At 54.5% G+C, this 16,899-nt stretch overlaps 1 protein-coding gene across 1 annotated transcript in view; it reads right to left on the bottom strand.

Annotated features, from left to right (window-relative positions):
• Window positions 1–1,194: 1,194 nt before the first annotated feature.
• The window catches only part of RAB20 (RAB20, member RAS oncogene family), a 25,036-nt gene continuing 9,331 nt past the window's right edge, over window positions 1,195–16,899 (bottom strand). Inside the window, exon 2 of the mRNA XM_006751312.3 lies at window positions 1,195–2,235. Coding sequence (XP_006751375.1) covers window positions 1,700–2,235 — 536 coding nt within the window. The 3' untranslated portion in view covers window positions 1,195–1,699. The remainder of the gene's footprint in view (window positions 2,236–16,899) is intronic.

Here is a 16,899-nt window from a genome sequence, read left to right on the forward strand (position 1 = left end):
GCAGATGGGCAAGAGAAGCAGAGAATGCTCGGGGGAAAGGGCCGTGAGAACTGAGCCAGCCCTGCCTTCCTGCACGAACCGTACAGCGGGGCACCGTCTCGTGCAGAGGCTGCAGACACCCATCCCAGGGCCTCACTGGCTGGCGGCAGGTTTCACAGGCCAGACACTGGCCAAGGTATCATTAAACCAGCTTGCACAGATTCGTTTTCACTCTCCAATGGGCCCCGCTCTGGGACTGAAGTCTGAGGCCTCTGGATGGGCTTGGGCAACGGGGCGTCCGAGTGGGGAGCCCCAGGCAGAGACAGGAGGCTGCGCCTCGCCCCGTCCTGCAGGCTGGCTCACACTCGCACCTGGAGAACGTGCACCGCACAGGAGCAGAGGCCGGCCTGGGGGGACCCCCAAACAGGCCATGGGCCCTCAACACAATCACTGCACACCTCCCCAGCCCCCCACAGTAACGACTCACGAAACACACTGCTTTCTTACTAGCCTCGGCCTCACGGTGCCCTCTGTTATGGACTGAACACTTGTCTCCCTGCAAATCCGTCTGTGGAAGCCCAGACCCCCAGTGGGACCATATTTGTAGGTGGGGCCTTTGGGAGGTCATGGGGTGGGATCCTCGCGATGGGATTAGTGGCCTTGCAAGGAGCGAGAGACCAGAGCCCGCTCCGCCCACCATGTGGACACAGTAGGAAGGTGGTGTCTGCCAGGGGAAGGGCTTGGGCCCGGACGGAAATCGGATCTGCCAGCCCCCGGACCTCCGCTGCCAGCCTCCAGAGCTGCGCGAGAGAGATGTGCCCGGCCTGCGTTTTGTTCCAGCCGCCCACGTTGGCTGAGATACCCCTTAAATTTCTCAGAAAAACTGTTGCCTCGCAGCCTCCTTGTCTTAGAATCTGCTTGTGACAAAGCAGCCCACCCACCAACCCCCAGAAAGGGGGCTTCTGGGTGAGTAACTGCCTGCGTGACCCCAAACACACCTGAGCAGAGACAGACCTTCTAGATTTCTGTTCCTGGAGCTCATTTCATCGAGACAACGGCAAATGGACCAATCCAAATGTTCTGAAATGTCTAAGGATTCATTGTAGCTTTAAAGACAGAAGTACCTTAAGCTCCCAGCCACCTCCCAGGCGCCCCCAGCAAGGGGTCCACCAGGGGTGAAAATAAGGTCAAAATCAACAGTCTCCACACCAAGGGTCTCCTCATAATCCTTTTTAATAATGTGCGTAACTCACACGGCTGCAACCGGTATAAAAGCGGTGATTCTGGATTCCGTATAAATTAACAAGCCAAGAATCATGGTGACACGTCAACACACGAGTGCCAAGCGGTAGGACCAAGGAGAGACCACAGTGAAGAAAATGTCTGCGAAAACACGGACGCGGGGCAGGTGCCCACGCACGCCCGGTGCCGCGGAGCCCGGCCACAGGCTTCGGCAAGGCCAGGATGTTAGGAAAGGAGCAGCACCGCACAAGGGTCCCTGGGAGTCGTGGCTCGGAAGAGTGTTTTCTGCAGGCAATTCCCCTGGCCCTCACGTCCCCCACAGTGATGCAGACGGAGGAGCCGTGCCCGAGGACCGCCGAACACCCCGCTGTTGTTGCCCCCGGACGTCCCCCTGCGTGTGCAGCCCGGCTACACGACTCCGCGCTCCCACTGGGTCAGCCCCGGCCCGCCGTGGACCCTGGGGCTCGGGGTCCCTGAGTCAGGAGCAGCACCCAGATCTGGTCCGTCTGGGTGTCTTGCAGCTGGTGACGTCCACGGTCTGCGGCGGCCCCTGGGCTCGCTGCCGCAGGATCACGGGCACCACCATGTCGAACAAGGTCTCGAACAGCAGGTCCACGTTGTACCCGGTCTTTGCGCTGGTCTCGAAGCACATCTGCTCAGCGGCCGGCACATCCTTCTCGTCCAGCATCTTGTACTTGAGGATCTTGTTGTAAAGTGCCACCGCGTCCTCCAGCTGCACCGGCTTGGGCACTTTGGGCGATCCGCCGCCGCCACCGCCCGCCGTCCCGGGGCCGTGCCCTTCCTTCTCCCGGCTGTCTGCGGCCCCAGCCTCGACGAGGTCCACCTTGTTCCCCACGATGGCGAACAGGCAGTCCGTGCTGGCCGTGTCTGTAAGACCCAGGAACCTGTCCTCCAGCTCCAGCAGGCTCTGCGGGTGGTTCACGTCGTAGATGAGGATGACCGCGACCGCGCCCCGGCAGTACATGGACCCCAGGCCGTGGAACTGCTCCCGCCCTGGCCGGGAAGACGGAAAGAGAGACGCGGGTTATCTCTCGTGCCAGGACGCGCCCACCGACCACACCGCACGGCAACCCCAGAGGGACAATGGAAGCGGACCCCGAATGCACGTGTGGCTGAAGCCAGGCCGGATGGAGACACTGGCTTGCACAAAGGAGTGAGGGGCCCAGGCCCCACGGGATCCAAGGGCAGCGCCCTCCTGCTCTGGGAGGTGCACAACAGCCTGGTTTCCAGGCAAACCTTTGAATTTTACTCCATGCACGTAATTCAGAGGCAGGGTCACGGGCTCATCCTACTTGGGTAGAAGGAATTCCCTGACAAAAAAGAAATAAAGAACCTTTGGTCTGTGAGTCTTAGGAGCATGGACTGAAGGCATGTTACCTACACACACGTATTTATTTAAAACGTGTCATTTGCCAATAATTCACTGTTTTCAGCCAAATGACCAAAGAAACACAAACAATGTCTACCCCAATTCCCAAACATTCTCAAACAGCCCTGACATAGGCCAGGCTGCATCCTCACTTTGGGGCGGGCCGGCTGCCCCCCGTGTCTGGCCCTGGAGAGAGCACCGTGCCGAGAAAGCCGGCCCGGGCCTACGCCGGACCGCTGGCTTCTCCCTCACACGGAGCCGCACCCAAAGCCAGGGCCCCCTGCCTGTCCAGCAAAGCCCCAGTGTCTCCCCAAATGATCCGGAGGGGAAGGGGTGCTGAGACGGGGCCACCAGGGCTGGCAGGGGTTGGAGGCAGGCGTCCTGCCGAGATGCTGAGAGTCGACGTGACGTGCCAGAAGGCAAGTCTCCGAGGGCCACCTGCTGACCAGCGGCCTGCAACCCAGAGCAGCACGCCTGCCCTTCCGCACCGACGGCAGGGCCATCCTGGGACAGATCATCTCATTACAGGTTCATGGCAAATGACACTGCCTGCCGACGGGCAGAAAGTCAGCAGCCCCCTCGCCCCCCCGTCGCTTTCGGGACCCACCCCGGGAGGCGATGATCACGGAGTCTTTAGAAACAAATGTGAACACTGGAAGCAGCAGGTATTCGCTACGGAGAAAAGCAAGACCGGCTTCCCCACCATCAGCCCTGAGCTAGGACTTCTCCGGCAGACACAAATCTCGTCTCAAGCGACCAATCCGGGCATCGTGAGGTTTTCCAACAGGAGAAATGCTTCCAGCCCCCACCCTAGCTTTCCCGAGGCAGCGACCACGGGAGAGGCCGGGGGAGGATCTCCAAGTCCACGGCACAGTTCGCTGGGGACAAACAGGCAACTGTGCTCAAGCCTGGACCTAAAATACTTCTCCTTTCCAGATAAAAATGTCTGATCTGCCTTTTAAAAATGAAAAAAGTACATAATATTGATACGAGGAAAAATCATAGTAACTAAGAAAATAGGAACCAAAGAAGCCCAAATGCTGGCCTAACAAGTCCATCAGAGGCTCTGTTACAATCCCATAATCTACCGGCCCAAGCGCATGCAGACCGGTCCACTGTGGTCACCGCAACTGAAGAATTTACAGTGAGGCAGTCTGCATACCTGAAATGCTTAAATTCTGTTTTAGATCGACTGTGCGGCGTGTAGGCTGCTTTCCCATGAGTGCAGTGCCCATCACGGGCGGGCCCAAGCACAGGGAACAGAATTCTGAATTTAATCCCAAATGAATTCAAGTGGGTGCCCTGGTATTTGTGGCATGAAGACCACAGCGAAGATGGTGGGGGAATCCGTAAGACTCGGCCTTTTGACAGCTGGTTCTGCCAATTCAGTGTGCTTGAACTCAGACTCTCTAGTAAGTTTTCCAGTGATTTGGGGACCTAGCTGAGCCGCGGAGTCAGGCTCCTACTGCTAACCCACGATAAGCGTCTGCCCTGGTCCACGTGGGGGCCGTGTACCAGCTCCCCTCCCGTAGTCTCTCTCTCTCCCCCCACCGCGTTCCCCAGCCTGGGGCCCCACACACCAACTCCAAAGCCCCGGGAATTCCCGTAGTCCCCCCTCCTTGGCTTCACTGAGGAGCTCAACAGCCTCATGGTGCGATTCTGGGGGCGTCAGGGCACCAGGCTGCCCCACCCCAGCCCTCAGAGGGCTGGGGGAAAGATCATGAGCTGTTTCAAGTTTAATCAATGCAGCTGCGGATCGGCGAGCGCCAAACCCTAGGCCGGGTGATACGGCCAGGCTGCCAGGCTTGGCGGGCCCCTGCCGTGCGGCCTGCCAGCGATCCGGGGGCGGGAGTCTAGGAGAGGGGCCCAGCCTCCTCCACCTCCAGGAAGCAGCCTGGGCTCCCCCTGCGGTGGGTGGTCCACAGGGCTGCAGGTCGGGAGCCTGTGTGATCGTCCAGGAATTCTGGCTCATCCGGGAAGCAAATCAAGACGTGACCCGTTTCCCTGAGGTTCCCCCACATACTCACATTTGTAGGAGCTCTTTCTTTTTTAAGGCTGAATAATCTCCCATTGTATGCATGTGACACTTTCTTTATCCATTTATCTGTCAAAGGACATTCAGGGTGTTCCCCTGCCTTGGCCACCGTGAATAATGCAGCAGGGACACAGAAGTGCCAGTGAGCCACTCCCGGGATGGATACTGCAGGATGCCACCTATCCTAGGGCATCTAAAATAGCCATATTGGGAGACGCAGAGACTGGCCTGGTGGTCGCTGGGGCCTGGGGGCAGGGGAGGGGGGAAGGGGGAGAGGGTGGGGGAGGAAAGCTCGGGCTAGTGACCCGGAGAAGCTGGGTCAGCATGAGGACACTGGACACACCCACGCGGCCTTCCCAGCAACCACACAAAGGGCCCCCCGCCCCACATCACGGAGGGAGAAACCGAGACCAGAGCCCAGAGCTGGGACCCTGGCCCAGGTACCAGGCAGTCTGTGCTCTAACCACCCGTAGCAGAGCCAGACTCTGGGCACAGACCATCTGCGTTCGAGTCCCCACAGCGTGACATCGGGCAAGTGCCTTTGAGCCCCTGTTCTAGTCGCCAACCGGTGGCCAGTCCCACCCGAGGGAGGCTGTGAAAGTGTAAGTAAGGGACACGTGTAAGCTCCCAGGAGTGAGCCTGCTCCTGCTAAGCCCTCAGTCAGATTCCTCCCAGACGAAGCACAAACCCCTCCCCGGACCCCGTGTCCTGGGCTCTTGATCAGACGTTCACACTCCGGCTCTGAGAGCCTGGTGGCCACGTCTGCCACTGACCGATCCCATCCACCGGTCTTATTTTACGAGCCTTCCTTTTGGAGGACAGCCTTCTCCCCAGTTCCGGGGCGCGTTACCGGATCTGCCGCACTGTATCCGTGGAGCTGAAAACAGCCCGGCAGCAGGCACGGCGGGGACACGAGGCAGCCGCCCACACTGACCCCAGGCAGTTGCTGGACAAGCGAAGGTAAACTGCTCGACTGCCTTCTCTTCCACCCTTGGCCGTCCTCAGCCCGAGGACCACCGGCCCTTGACCCCGAGACTGCTTAAACAGTCTAAAATAATCAAATGGGTGGTGTGGCCATCAGAAATCACAATGCTGGCTGCATGGTTTAAACATGTGCATGTTCGGGGCGCCTGGGTGGCTCAGTCGTTAAGCGTCTGCCTTCGGCTCAGGTCATGATCCCAGGGTCCTGGGATCAAGCCCCGCATCGGGCTCCCTGCTCTGCGGGAAGCCTGCTTCTCCCTCCCCCACTCCCCCTGCTTGTGTTCCCTCTCTCGCTGTGTCTCTCTCTGTCAAATAAATAAATCTTTAAAAAAAAAAAAGTGCATGTTCTGTTTCATCATTTCTAAAATAAGAATGACGCGGGGACCCCCCCACCTGAGAGCACGTGAACCAGGATGCGACCGGGGTGTGTGGGGGGCGTGGGTACCAGTGTGATCTGAGAAGCTCCCCGGAGAATGCACGGTGCAGCCAGAGGGGAAGATCCCCACCTCACTTGGTGCAAGCGAGAGAGAAAAAGCCAGTTGTTAACATATGAGAATCAGAAGGCTGCTGATCAAACAGTAAGGTCTACCAGGAAACATAGACACAAACACAAAAGAAGGAAATTTTGGGAGGGGTTGGCACAGAGGGGCAGAAGAGGAGAGCGAGAATCTCCAGCGGACTTCATGCCCTGCACAGAGCCCAACGCGATCCTCAATCCCACCACGACCCTGAGATCATGACCTGAGCCGAAATCAAGAGTCAGGCGCTCCACCAACTGAGCCATCCGGGCGTCCCGAAGGAGGAACTTTTAAAACGTCCTGCATGGTCTGGAATGCCCACTGGACAGGAGTGCACAAAAACACCGATGTGACCACATGAAAAAGACAAAGAACTCAGATCACAGAACCAGAGACGGGAACGGGGAGAGAGTGAAGGGCAGCCGTGGAAACAGCCTGGAGGAGCCCAGTCAGGGCCGAGCTGGGCCGCACCTCCCTTTGAGATCCTGTAAAAACACAGTCCTTCTTCCGATGCTCTCAGGTCCCACTGTGGTGTTATAAATACGACCTGTAAGATTACTGTAGCTCTTTCCTATCACTGGGTGCGTTCTGTCTCAAGTTTACCGTCCCAGGCAAAATCTAGAACATTCCCACCTGTCTGTCGGTGTCTCTGACCTGACGGTGAGCCCGGCTGGAGAAGGGCCCATGGAAACAAGTACTCCCAGGAAGGCTCACGAACGTTTAGGCTCCTTCGGTGCATGAACAGAAAGGAGGCACCTGCCCCCCCGGGGTGATGGAAGGACCAGCCGCTTCCCCCGGTGTGTGCACACGGCAGAAGCAAGGACACTTCCTACAAGGATCACCGTCTGCGCAGAGGTCCCAGTCCGCGCGGGTGAGTCCGCCCCCACGGACCGACCTGTGTGCTGGCTAATCACCAGGCTGCCCGGTTCTGTGCTCCAGTATTAGTGTAGACGTGGCCACGAAGGTTATTTTTCGAGACCTGCAATCAACTTTAAGTAAGTAGATCACCTTCCACGATGTCGGTGGGCCTTATCCAATCAGCTGAAGGCCTTAAGAACCTGAGATTTCCTGGAGAAAAGGGATTTCTGCCTCAAGACCACGGCCTGAGTTATAAAAGAAATCTCAGCCTGCTGCCCTACAGACTTGGAACTCAAGGCCCAACACCAGCTCTTCCCTGGGTCTCCACGTTGCCACCCTGCCCGGCAGAATTCAGACCTGAGTCCCACCGCCGTGGGAGCCAAGGCCTTGCCCTCCCTCCCTCCCTCCCTCTCTCCCTTCCTCCTTCCTTCTTCATATACTTCATATTTATTTATTTACAAATTCATGAATTTATATACACTGTATTTATATACAGATTTGTATATACTTATATAATATATATTTAAAATATAAGTTGTATGTAATTTATGTTATATGTAAATATAAATGTTTGGTTGTATATTTAATTATATAGTAAATATATCTTTATATATAAACTTACATTTACATTTTTATATTTATACTTATTTCCATATCCTATTGGTTCCGTGCCTCTGGGAAAGCCAGTCGATCACACCTGGAGCCACCGCATGGCGAACATGTCGCCTCAGGAATGAGGCTGTTAAAAGCCGGGGCTCCCCAGAGGGTGGCACTGTCTCACTGGCCCGTGTCCCCTCCTGCTCCCCCATCTCCACACTGTCTCCAGCGAGGCCCCGATCCCCTGCTGGCCCCTCACATGGTGACCTGGGGGCCGTGAGCAGCACACCTCCCGGGCGGGCAGTCCGCCGTAGCCCCCAGTCGGGGCCCCCCCCCAGGCCCACCGGGCGCCACAGGCACGAGAGGCTGTGGCTGTCAGCCACACTGGCCGCTCGTCCACGGGAAGGAGGGGGTCCTGAGAGGGGCTTCTAGCAGCCACACACATCGCTGGGGCCCAGACCAGTCACGTCTTCACTGAGGACTGCCTGCCCTGCTCCCGGGCCCGACCGGCTCTCTCCCTACACGCAGACCCCGCGGGGCAGCCTCCTTCCCACAAAACACACAAGCCTCCTGCCGGGGCTTCAACAACTAAACAGTAAACACAGGAAAGCTAGAATTTCCAGATCCGAGATCTAGAACCTTTATGGTGGATGGGTGAGCACAGGGACCGGGGATGGAAGAAGGAATTAAAGGGGGCATTTTCTGGGGTTTGAAGTGATCTCCTCCTTCTTTCTACCTTTTAGTCTTGTTTCCCGTCCTATAAAAGACAGAACTGCTACGGTCCCCCGCCGTCCGAAGCGGGTGGAGTGGTGGCCCCAGATGCGTGCGGGCCCTCAGCGCTGGAGCAGGTGGACCGGCCTGAGAAGATGCGGGCATCAGGGGCAGCCAGGCCGTGGCGGGGTCCTTCCAGCGGCAATCCACGCCGGGGGCGGGGCAGTGCGGGGGCAAGGGGAGGCACAGAGGCTGACATACGCAGAGGGACCACGTCGTGGAGGCAGAGCCTGGAGGGGCGCAGCCGCCTGCCGCCAGCAAGGGGCCTCCAGAAGCTGGGACAGACGCACGGAACGGATGTCCCTCCAAGCCTGCAGAGAGCACGGTGCCGCCCGCACGTTCACTCAAGACCCTCCAGAACTGACAGAACAGACCCCCGTGGTCTGAGCCGCCCAGGACTCACAGTCCTCGGAGGGCCCCGGGCTGCAGGCCAAGGCCTGGCCTTCCACGGACGCCAAAGCCACAAATCGAACAAGAGCAGGTCCACGTGCAGGGTCAGGCTGCCCAGAGAAGCTTCTACTTCCTCCCCTTGGCCCTCCCACCCCCTCCACACGCAGGAGATGAGCTGGACATCTGTGGCCTGCAGTGACCCAGCGAAGGAGAAGCTGACCAGATGGCTCAGACCTCGGGTGCCCCAGCCCGTGGGGACAAAGTCTGTCATCTCCTGAGCCAAGTCAGCGAATCTGCTGACTTCCCACAAACAAGTCACGAATCGCACAGCTAAGTCCCGGTGGACAGCAGCATCTAAAATTGCCTCACTGTTTCCGGCTCGACCTGGGGCTGCCACAGGAAGGACCTCTGCCCTCTAATCTGATCACTCGAGAACGAACCAACCACCCACGTCCAGTTCGCTGTCTTCCTTGAGAAACGCCAGAGGGAAGAAGCGGTCACCACTGACAACTAACAAGTTTGCCACCAAGGAGGCGGCAGCTGGTGGCACCCCAAGGAAAGCTGTCCCAAGACCAGGTGTCGAAAGCACAAGGTGGCCGGCAACAGGCAGGTTCGGGCAGGGGGACGCAGTCCCCGTGAGTCGGGAGCTCCTCCTTGCCGAGCGGGCAGAGCGGAACCAGTGTGGACTGGCCGTTGGCTCTTGGGGCCTTTGCATGAGTCTGAGGGGTACTCAGGCCCCCCCGCGGCACCTGCTGCTTCCTGACACGTGCAGACGCCTCGCGGGGACCGCACACAGGCCGCCCCGCAGGGCAGGAGAGGACGCCGGCCTTCAGGGTCAGAGGCCCCGCTCCCCAGCCCCGGCTCCAAGTCCTACTCGAGCTTAGGGGCAGACCTGGGCTTGAGAAAAGAATGCCAGTATTTCAAAATCTAGAAGAAAAAGCGACCGGGTGGTTTCTGTCATACCTCTGTTATCAGAAATTGAACAAACTGAAAAAGGCCAGATAAGCACAAAAAGCGAAAAGCCTGGGCGGTGGAGCCAGCCCCCGCCGGACTGCGGCTCCCTCCCCGCGAGGCGGCAGTGGGGACGAGTCTGAATGAACCGTTCGCGGTTCTCAGACGGATGGGGCTACACTGGGCGTCCGCAGCCCAATCCCGAGGCCAGGCCCTTCCCGCCGCACGGGCAAGGCCAAGCCCCCCAACTCACACGTCCCTGCCTGGCGGACCCTCCCGGACCCTGTCCTGGGCACCACCCGAGCCAACAGCCATCAGCTGGATGGTGAAGAGCATCCCTGCCGCCACAAGGGGCCTCCAGAAGCCGGGACGGACGCAAAAACCCACAATAGGAATGGGGTTGTTTTTCTGCCAGAAGGAAGAACTGAAACCCAACACCAAGTAATGAACCACACCAACAAAAGAGAGGATTCAAAAACATTTTAAAGATAAGTGAGTAATTAAAACCCAAGAGTCCAATCTAGTTGCTTGCATGTATTGTAGAGCTCCTTACATTTTGTTCTTAGCCTGACACCATTAAAAAGGTCTTCAAAACCACGGCCCGCTTCATGACACAGAGGGAAATGGAAATGGCTGTTCTTGTGGCCGCGGAAGGCCAGGCGCCTCCACGGGACCGAAAAGGAAAGCAGGGCTGCAGGCCACGCCAGGGGTCGGGGCCCATGTCAGGAGACGCTCTCCTCTTACAAACAAAGGCGCCCAAACCCACAACGATCTCCATCTCGCAGAGCCACCGCCTCTGGGGCAGAGAGAAGGCTGCTTCAGAAAAACGATCTTGCACATTTCAATATACACAACGTGCTTTTACCCAAATCAGCACATGTGTCATTTCTGCGGTTTGTTTGATGACTTGAAGACTAAAACCAAAAACAAAGAATGTGTCATATGCCCAATGAACTAAATAATGAGCCGCACATAAATTAATCCTTTGCCTGTGACTCACCGACCAGGCTTTCTAAAATAACTACTAAGGTTATATAATAACTGAGGCTTAATTCTCAAATTACTTCACTCGCCTCAGACATGAGTATACTAAAAATAATTCAGTAATACAACCAAATAGTTCAAATAAAGATATGATCTCTAACAATCTAATATTAAGAAAAAGAGGCAAATCCAAAGAAAAGACACTTACATAACAGAATTAGCTTTAAAAAAAAAAAACCTCCCACATACCAGTATATTTGATCCAATCTCCTTTACCGCCAACAGATACGCTGTTGTCCTGTGATAATTAACCTTTAGAATGAGATTATCAAAGAAAAATTATTTGCTAAATGCTCTACTTACTAGAAGCAGGAAACTAAATCATTTCAGGCTTTTTAGTGCAAGTTTTTACTTGTTTCAAAGTCAAGACTTTGCAAACACTGCAGGAAGAAAGAGAGATTTCTCAAAATACTAAGTTATCTAGAATAGCCTCTTATCTGGAGTACCCCATTCAGTAAACATCCCAGTTATTTCTAACACCTTTGCTATCCAGAACAGCGTTTTATTCTTCTCCATAATAGAAAGTCTTCTGGGAAATCTACACCGCAGAGAACAAACGTTTTTCTGTTAATTCTATCCCAAGGGAAGCATATTAAACCTTTTCTGAACAATCCTAAGGAATCAAAGGATTTCACAGATGTTTATGATGTCTAGTTATCTCTTGCTTAACAGATTGGGTATGTGCTCATAAAATTCCCTGGAGAGTACACTATCCATTGGCAGACACTGTGAAACCAGGACCCCCTTCTGGGGATGGCACGGGCAGCCTGGGGGTACCTGGGTATAATTTCATCAATTTAACAGTGCAAAAGCCCTTGTAAATCCATCATATTAAAGTATTTTATTAGAACTCGTTTTTTTAAAGATTGATTTATTTATTTTAGACCGAGAGACAGAGAATGAGCAAGTGTGTGAGCAGGAAGAGGGCAGAGGCAGAGAGAGAGGGAGAAGCAGACTCCGTGCTGAGCAGGGAGCCCAACGTGGGGCTCAATCCCACGACCCTGAGATCATAACCTGAGCCGAAATCAAGAGTCGGGCGCTTAACCGACTGAGCCACCCAGGCGCCCCTTGTTAGAATTCATTCAATCCTATTTAAATATAACTATATTATGCTGTACATAAAAGTAAATTTTTGGGGGCGCCTGGGTGGCTCAGTCGTTAAGCGTCTGTCTTGGGCTCAGGCCATGATCCCGGGGTCCTGGGATCGAGCCCCGCATCGGGCTCCCTGCTCCGCGGGAAGCCTGTTTCTCCCTCTCTCACTCCCCCTGCTTGTGTTCCCTCTCTCGCTGTGTCTCTCTCTGTCAAATAAATAAATAAAACCTTTAAAAAAAAAAAGTTTTTTATTTTTTTAAAGGTTTTATTTATTTGACAGAGAGAGAGCACAAGCAGGCGGAGGGGCAGAGGGAGAGAGAGAAGCAGGCTCCCAACGAGCAGGGAGCCCGATGCAGGACTCGATCCCAGGACTCCGAGATCATGACCTGAGCCGAAGGCAGATGCTTCACCAACTGAGCCCCCCAGGCGCCCAAAAGTCAATCTTTTAAATAATCACTTAGAATAGTCTAATTCATAGAGACCGAAAGCAGAATGGCGGCCACCAGGGCTGGGGGGTCGGGGCTGGGAGTTGGTGTTTAGTGGGTCCTGAGCTTCAGCTGGGAAGGGGAGAAAATTCTGGAGATGGCAGTGATGGTCACACAACAATGTGTACTTAATGCCACCAAGCTGTACAGTTAGAGATGAGTAAAATGGTAAATTTTGTTATGTGTATTTTACTATGATAGAAAAATTGTCTGTGGGGGCGCCTGGGTGGCTCAGTCGTTAAGCATCTGCCTTTGGCTCAGGTCATGATCCCAGGGTCCTGGGATCGAGCCCCGCATCGGGCTCTCTGCTCAGCGGGGAGCCTGCTTCTCCCTCTCCCACTCCCCCTGCTTGTGTTCCCTCTCTCGCTGTGTCTCTCCTGTCAAACAAATAAAATCTTTAAAAAAAAAGAAAAGAAAAGAAAAACTGTCTGTGGGCGCCTGGGTGGCTCAGTCGTTAAGTGTCTGCCTTCGGCTCCTGTCATGATCTCAGGGTCCTGGGATCGAGCCCCACGCTGGGCTCCCTGCTCCGCGGGGAGTCTGCTTCTCCCTCTCCTCCCCACTGGTGCTTGCTCTCGCTATCTCTGTCACTATCTCTGTCTCTCTTAAATAAATTAAAAAAAAAAACTATATTTAGAGAGATGACAGATAGATGGATAGAGAGACAGAGAGACAGAATTGCATGTGAAAAACAGCACCCACTAAGAACACCAGAAAACTCGAAAGGCCGAGTCCCTGCCGGTCTCGACCTCACAGCTCGCTCCTGCAGCGGCTACAGCAAGCCCAGAGCACTTCTCGTCCACCTGGAGATCTGATTTGGGAGGGCAGGGCAGGGCCTGGATTCTCCCGTCCACGGACCAACCTTTGGGAAGCAAGGCTGCAAAGCCTCAAGCAGTCTAGGGGCAGCTCTCGTCAACCCAGGATGAGACACAGTATGAACACAGTCAACTCTGCAACCCAGCCTGGCTGTGACATTTTGCACTTCACCGCCTAGTGCCTTCTCCTGAGACTCTGAGCCTGCTCACGTTCCCGGGAGAGGAAGGGGCTGCAGGTGGCTCAAGCTGAAACGGGCCACTTGCCAGGTGTTAGAGCTTCACTCTTGAGAGCAGGGGCCTGTGGCTACCCGGTAACCAGCCAGAGTTAATCAGATTGGAAATTAATTAGGTTTGGAATGTGCCTTTGCAGTTGCTGTAAGAAAGGTGCACAAGCAAACAATAGATCAACCAGCTTTGAAAGTGGGAACAAAATGTCCTCAGACAGGATACAATCACAGTGCACCTGCTACTTCCAAAGCTCTGGGAAAGGCAAATCACACACTGTTCTTTTCCACTCCGAAGGCCAGGTCCTCACGGGAGAAGAGTTCCGGTGAGGATACACACTCAGGAAGCATTTAAAAAGTCCTCCACTCAGTCTGTCTTTTCATGTTGTAGGACAAGAAGCAGCCAATCTCAAAGGAAGAACTGCTTCCTCTGCCTTTGTTTACTGATACAGGTGTCCCTGGGCCTCAGTGTCCCCACCAGTGTCCTCGATTCTGCTAACCACGTGTCAGCACTCCCCCTCAGAACTGCCGTAAAGAGCTAACTCTGAGATCCCGCTTCAGGTGCCAGGCGGAACGTCAAGCTAGACACGCGTGCACACACGCATTCGCAGGCAGACATGTACACGCGTGTGCCTACGTGCTCACATGTGCAGTTCGTCCTCCCCCACTGTATGGGGCACATCTCACAGATCTGGAAGCAGAGGCCCCAACCACTCATGCAGCTGCTCAAAGACCCCCAGGAAGTAAGCAGCTCCTAACACCGACAGTGGAATGAATAGTCTGCATAAGGAAGTGCCAGACAATAAGGGTTTTAAAAGCAATGGAAGGGGGCGCCTAGGGCGCTCAGTCGGTTGAGCATCTGCCTTCGGCTCAGGTCATGGTCCCAGGGTCCTGGGATCGAGCCCCGCATCGGGCTCCCTGCTCGGTGGGGAGTCTGCTTCTCCCTCTCCCTCTGCCCCTCCCCCTGCTCATATCTCTCTCTCTCTCTCAAAGAAATAAATACAATCTTTAAAAAAAATAATAAAATAAAAGCAATGGAGGACCTCTAAATTCTGTTAAAAAAAGAATGAGATTTGGCCAAGCATTTTTTAGAGCAATGCTACTCTGGAACGTGTTAAAAGGCAATTTTTAAGAAAGGACAAAATCATGACTCCCAAACAGATATAAAAAGTAAATACTGAGGCGCCTGGCTGGCTCAGTCAGTACAGCATGCAACTCGATCTCGGGGTCATGAGTTTGAGCCCCACATTAGACGTAGAGCCTACTTTAAAAAGAAAAAAGTAAATATATGTTAAAAATCTTATTTAGCTCATATGATGAGGGAGCCAGACAGATGTCATCACTGAAACATGTCAAGGAGACACAGCCCTGTCTCCACCCGCATGAGGTCCCAGGAGGAAAGACTCTGCCTCATTCACTGCTCGTCCCCGAGCTCCACATGGCGTCCGACGTGTGGCAGGTGCACAGTGCTGACTGAGTGAGCAAACCAAGGGATTCACACCTCCTGAGTGTTCACTCTGGACAGAGAATGAGACTGAAACCAGAGGGAACTTGGAGGCGGCCACACAAGACTCCTCGACCTTGAGAGTCAGCACAAAGTAGGGAAGATAACAAAACCCTCCCCGCGCGGCCCAAGAACAGGTACAGAGCGTGTAAAGGGCACAGTAAGAGACTATAGAATATGATGCCCTTTAATGTTCAGGAGGGGGCCTCTTTATGTCCAGCATTCCTCATGTTTAAGCAACTAATGATTACCATTCTTGGACGTGGACCAACATACTACCATTTTACTTTTAAGTTCTTTATTCCTATTGGATAATCTGACTCCACAGGAACAGGGGTCGTGTGGTCTACTGACTGGAAGCTGGAGCTCAGCATTTGGCAAAATACATGAAAACTAAATGTCCAACCCAAACCAAGCCCACCAATAATCCCAAAAGTTATTCCTTAGCAGGTCAGAGAAAAGCCATGAGATAGGAACGAGGACAGCTCTCCCCACATTACAAGCACTGAGGGTCCCTGCTGGGCCCCTGGGGAAGGGAGAAAGCACATGTGTGGGTCTACTGAGCCACGCAGGGCCCCTCAAGCCCACCATCCTAAGCTTCAGAACCAACCCTGGAAATCAGGTTCACTACTACAATTTGAGGACGAGATAAATGAAACTCAGAAACAGAAAGGACAATATCCTCACAGAAAAGTGTCCCCACTGATTCAGCCAAAAAAAAAAAAAAAATCCGACTCCCAAACACAGCCGTGAGTTGAAAGTTGGCACCACTAAACTGCTGAGTGGCATGAGTTACTCCAAGAAATGCCACAAGACAACGGCTTTTCACAAGACACACAGTCACACATCGGCCTTCTGTTTCTGAGCAGAAACCCCGCTTTTAGGGAGGACACAGCCGACTCGCAGCCCACCCGTCTCTGTGTGGGGACACAGCCCTGGGGGGCTTCCCGGCACACAGGCTCGACCGGCCCAGAGTGTTTGCGGACAGGCCAGGCTGAACGTTCGTACCACAAACCAAAGGGAGTGCTAGTCCTTCCCCAGGACTCGGACATGGAGACCTGGACGGCCACCAAACCAGGCCCGCGAGCTCATGGCGCCAGGCAGAGCATCCCACTGGCCCTTCTTGAGCAAGATTACCCAAGAACGGCGCAGCTGATCAGGGGTGACAGATTCCGGACCTCTGTCTCAAGGGCAAGCCCAACACCGTACTGACCTACTGGCTCTCTGAGACAACATAATCTCAGGCATGGAGTATATAAAGCTCAGGTAACTCTACGTGGGAAAAGAGGGGAGGACGCGAATCCTGTTAGTTATGAGACAGGTGGCCCAAAGGTTGGAAATATTTTGAACCTACGGCTATCGGCTGCTGCACTTCACAGGCTCTAAACAGGGGCATGGGGTACGCGTGGTCACATTGTGTATGCGCGCAGAGACCGCGTCCTGCTCACAGCACGCCACAGGCTCACCTCCCTTAGACCAGAGGTCACCTCTGTGAAGGACACGCACGCTGCGTGACCAAGTGCAGAAAGCCTGGGGCAGGCTGCCCAGCTCAGCCACTTTCGGGGAGGCTGTTGAGACGGGGTCCCTGAGGGACGGCGCAGTAGCTGATCAGCCAACACAAACAGTAGCACATTCAAGCTGTTCTTTACGGCTGAACATTAACTTTCAAACGTGGGCAAGCACTTCAGGTGTAACCTGAACGAAAAGGCTTCCTACATGGGGTGTAGCAGTTTATCTACCCCACGATCTCTCCTGATGCCTGTGAAGGCTCCTAATAATGAAATTAAGACCTTTCAAAGGATAAATAAGGAAAACAGATCGGCAGAATACAAAAATCAAAATGAGCGCAATAGCTAGGCAACTTTAGTTAGAACACTGCATTCTTGGGGCGCCTGGGTGGCTGGGTCGTTAAGCGTCTGCCTTCAGCTCAGGTCATCATCTCAGGGTCCTGGGATCGAGTCCCGCGTCGGGCTCCCTGCTCCACAGGGAGCCTGCTTCTCCCTCTCCCTCTGCTGCTTCCCCTGCT

This window comes from Leptonychotes weddellii, chromosome 3 (genome assembly GCF_054177405.1).
Source record: "Leptonychotes weddellii isolate Sample4059 chromosome 3, ASM5417740v2, whole genome shotgun sequence".
Lineage (NCBI taxonomy): Eukaryota > Metazoa > Chordata > Mammalia > Carnivora > Phocidae > Leptonychotes > Leptonychotes weddellii.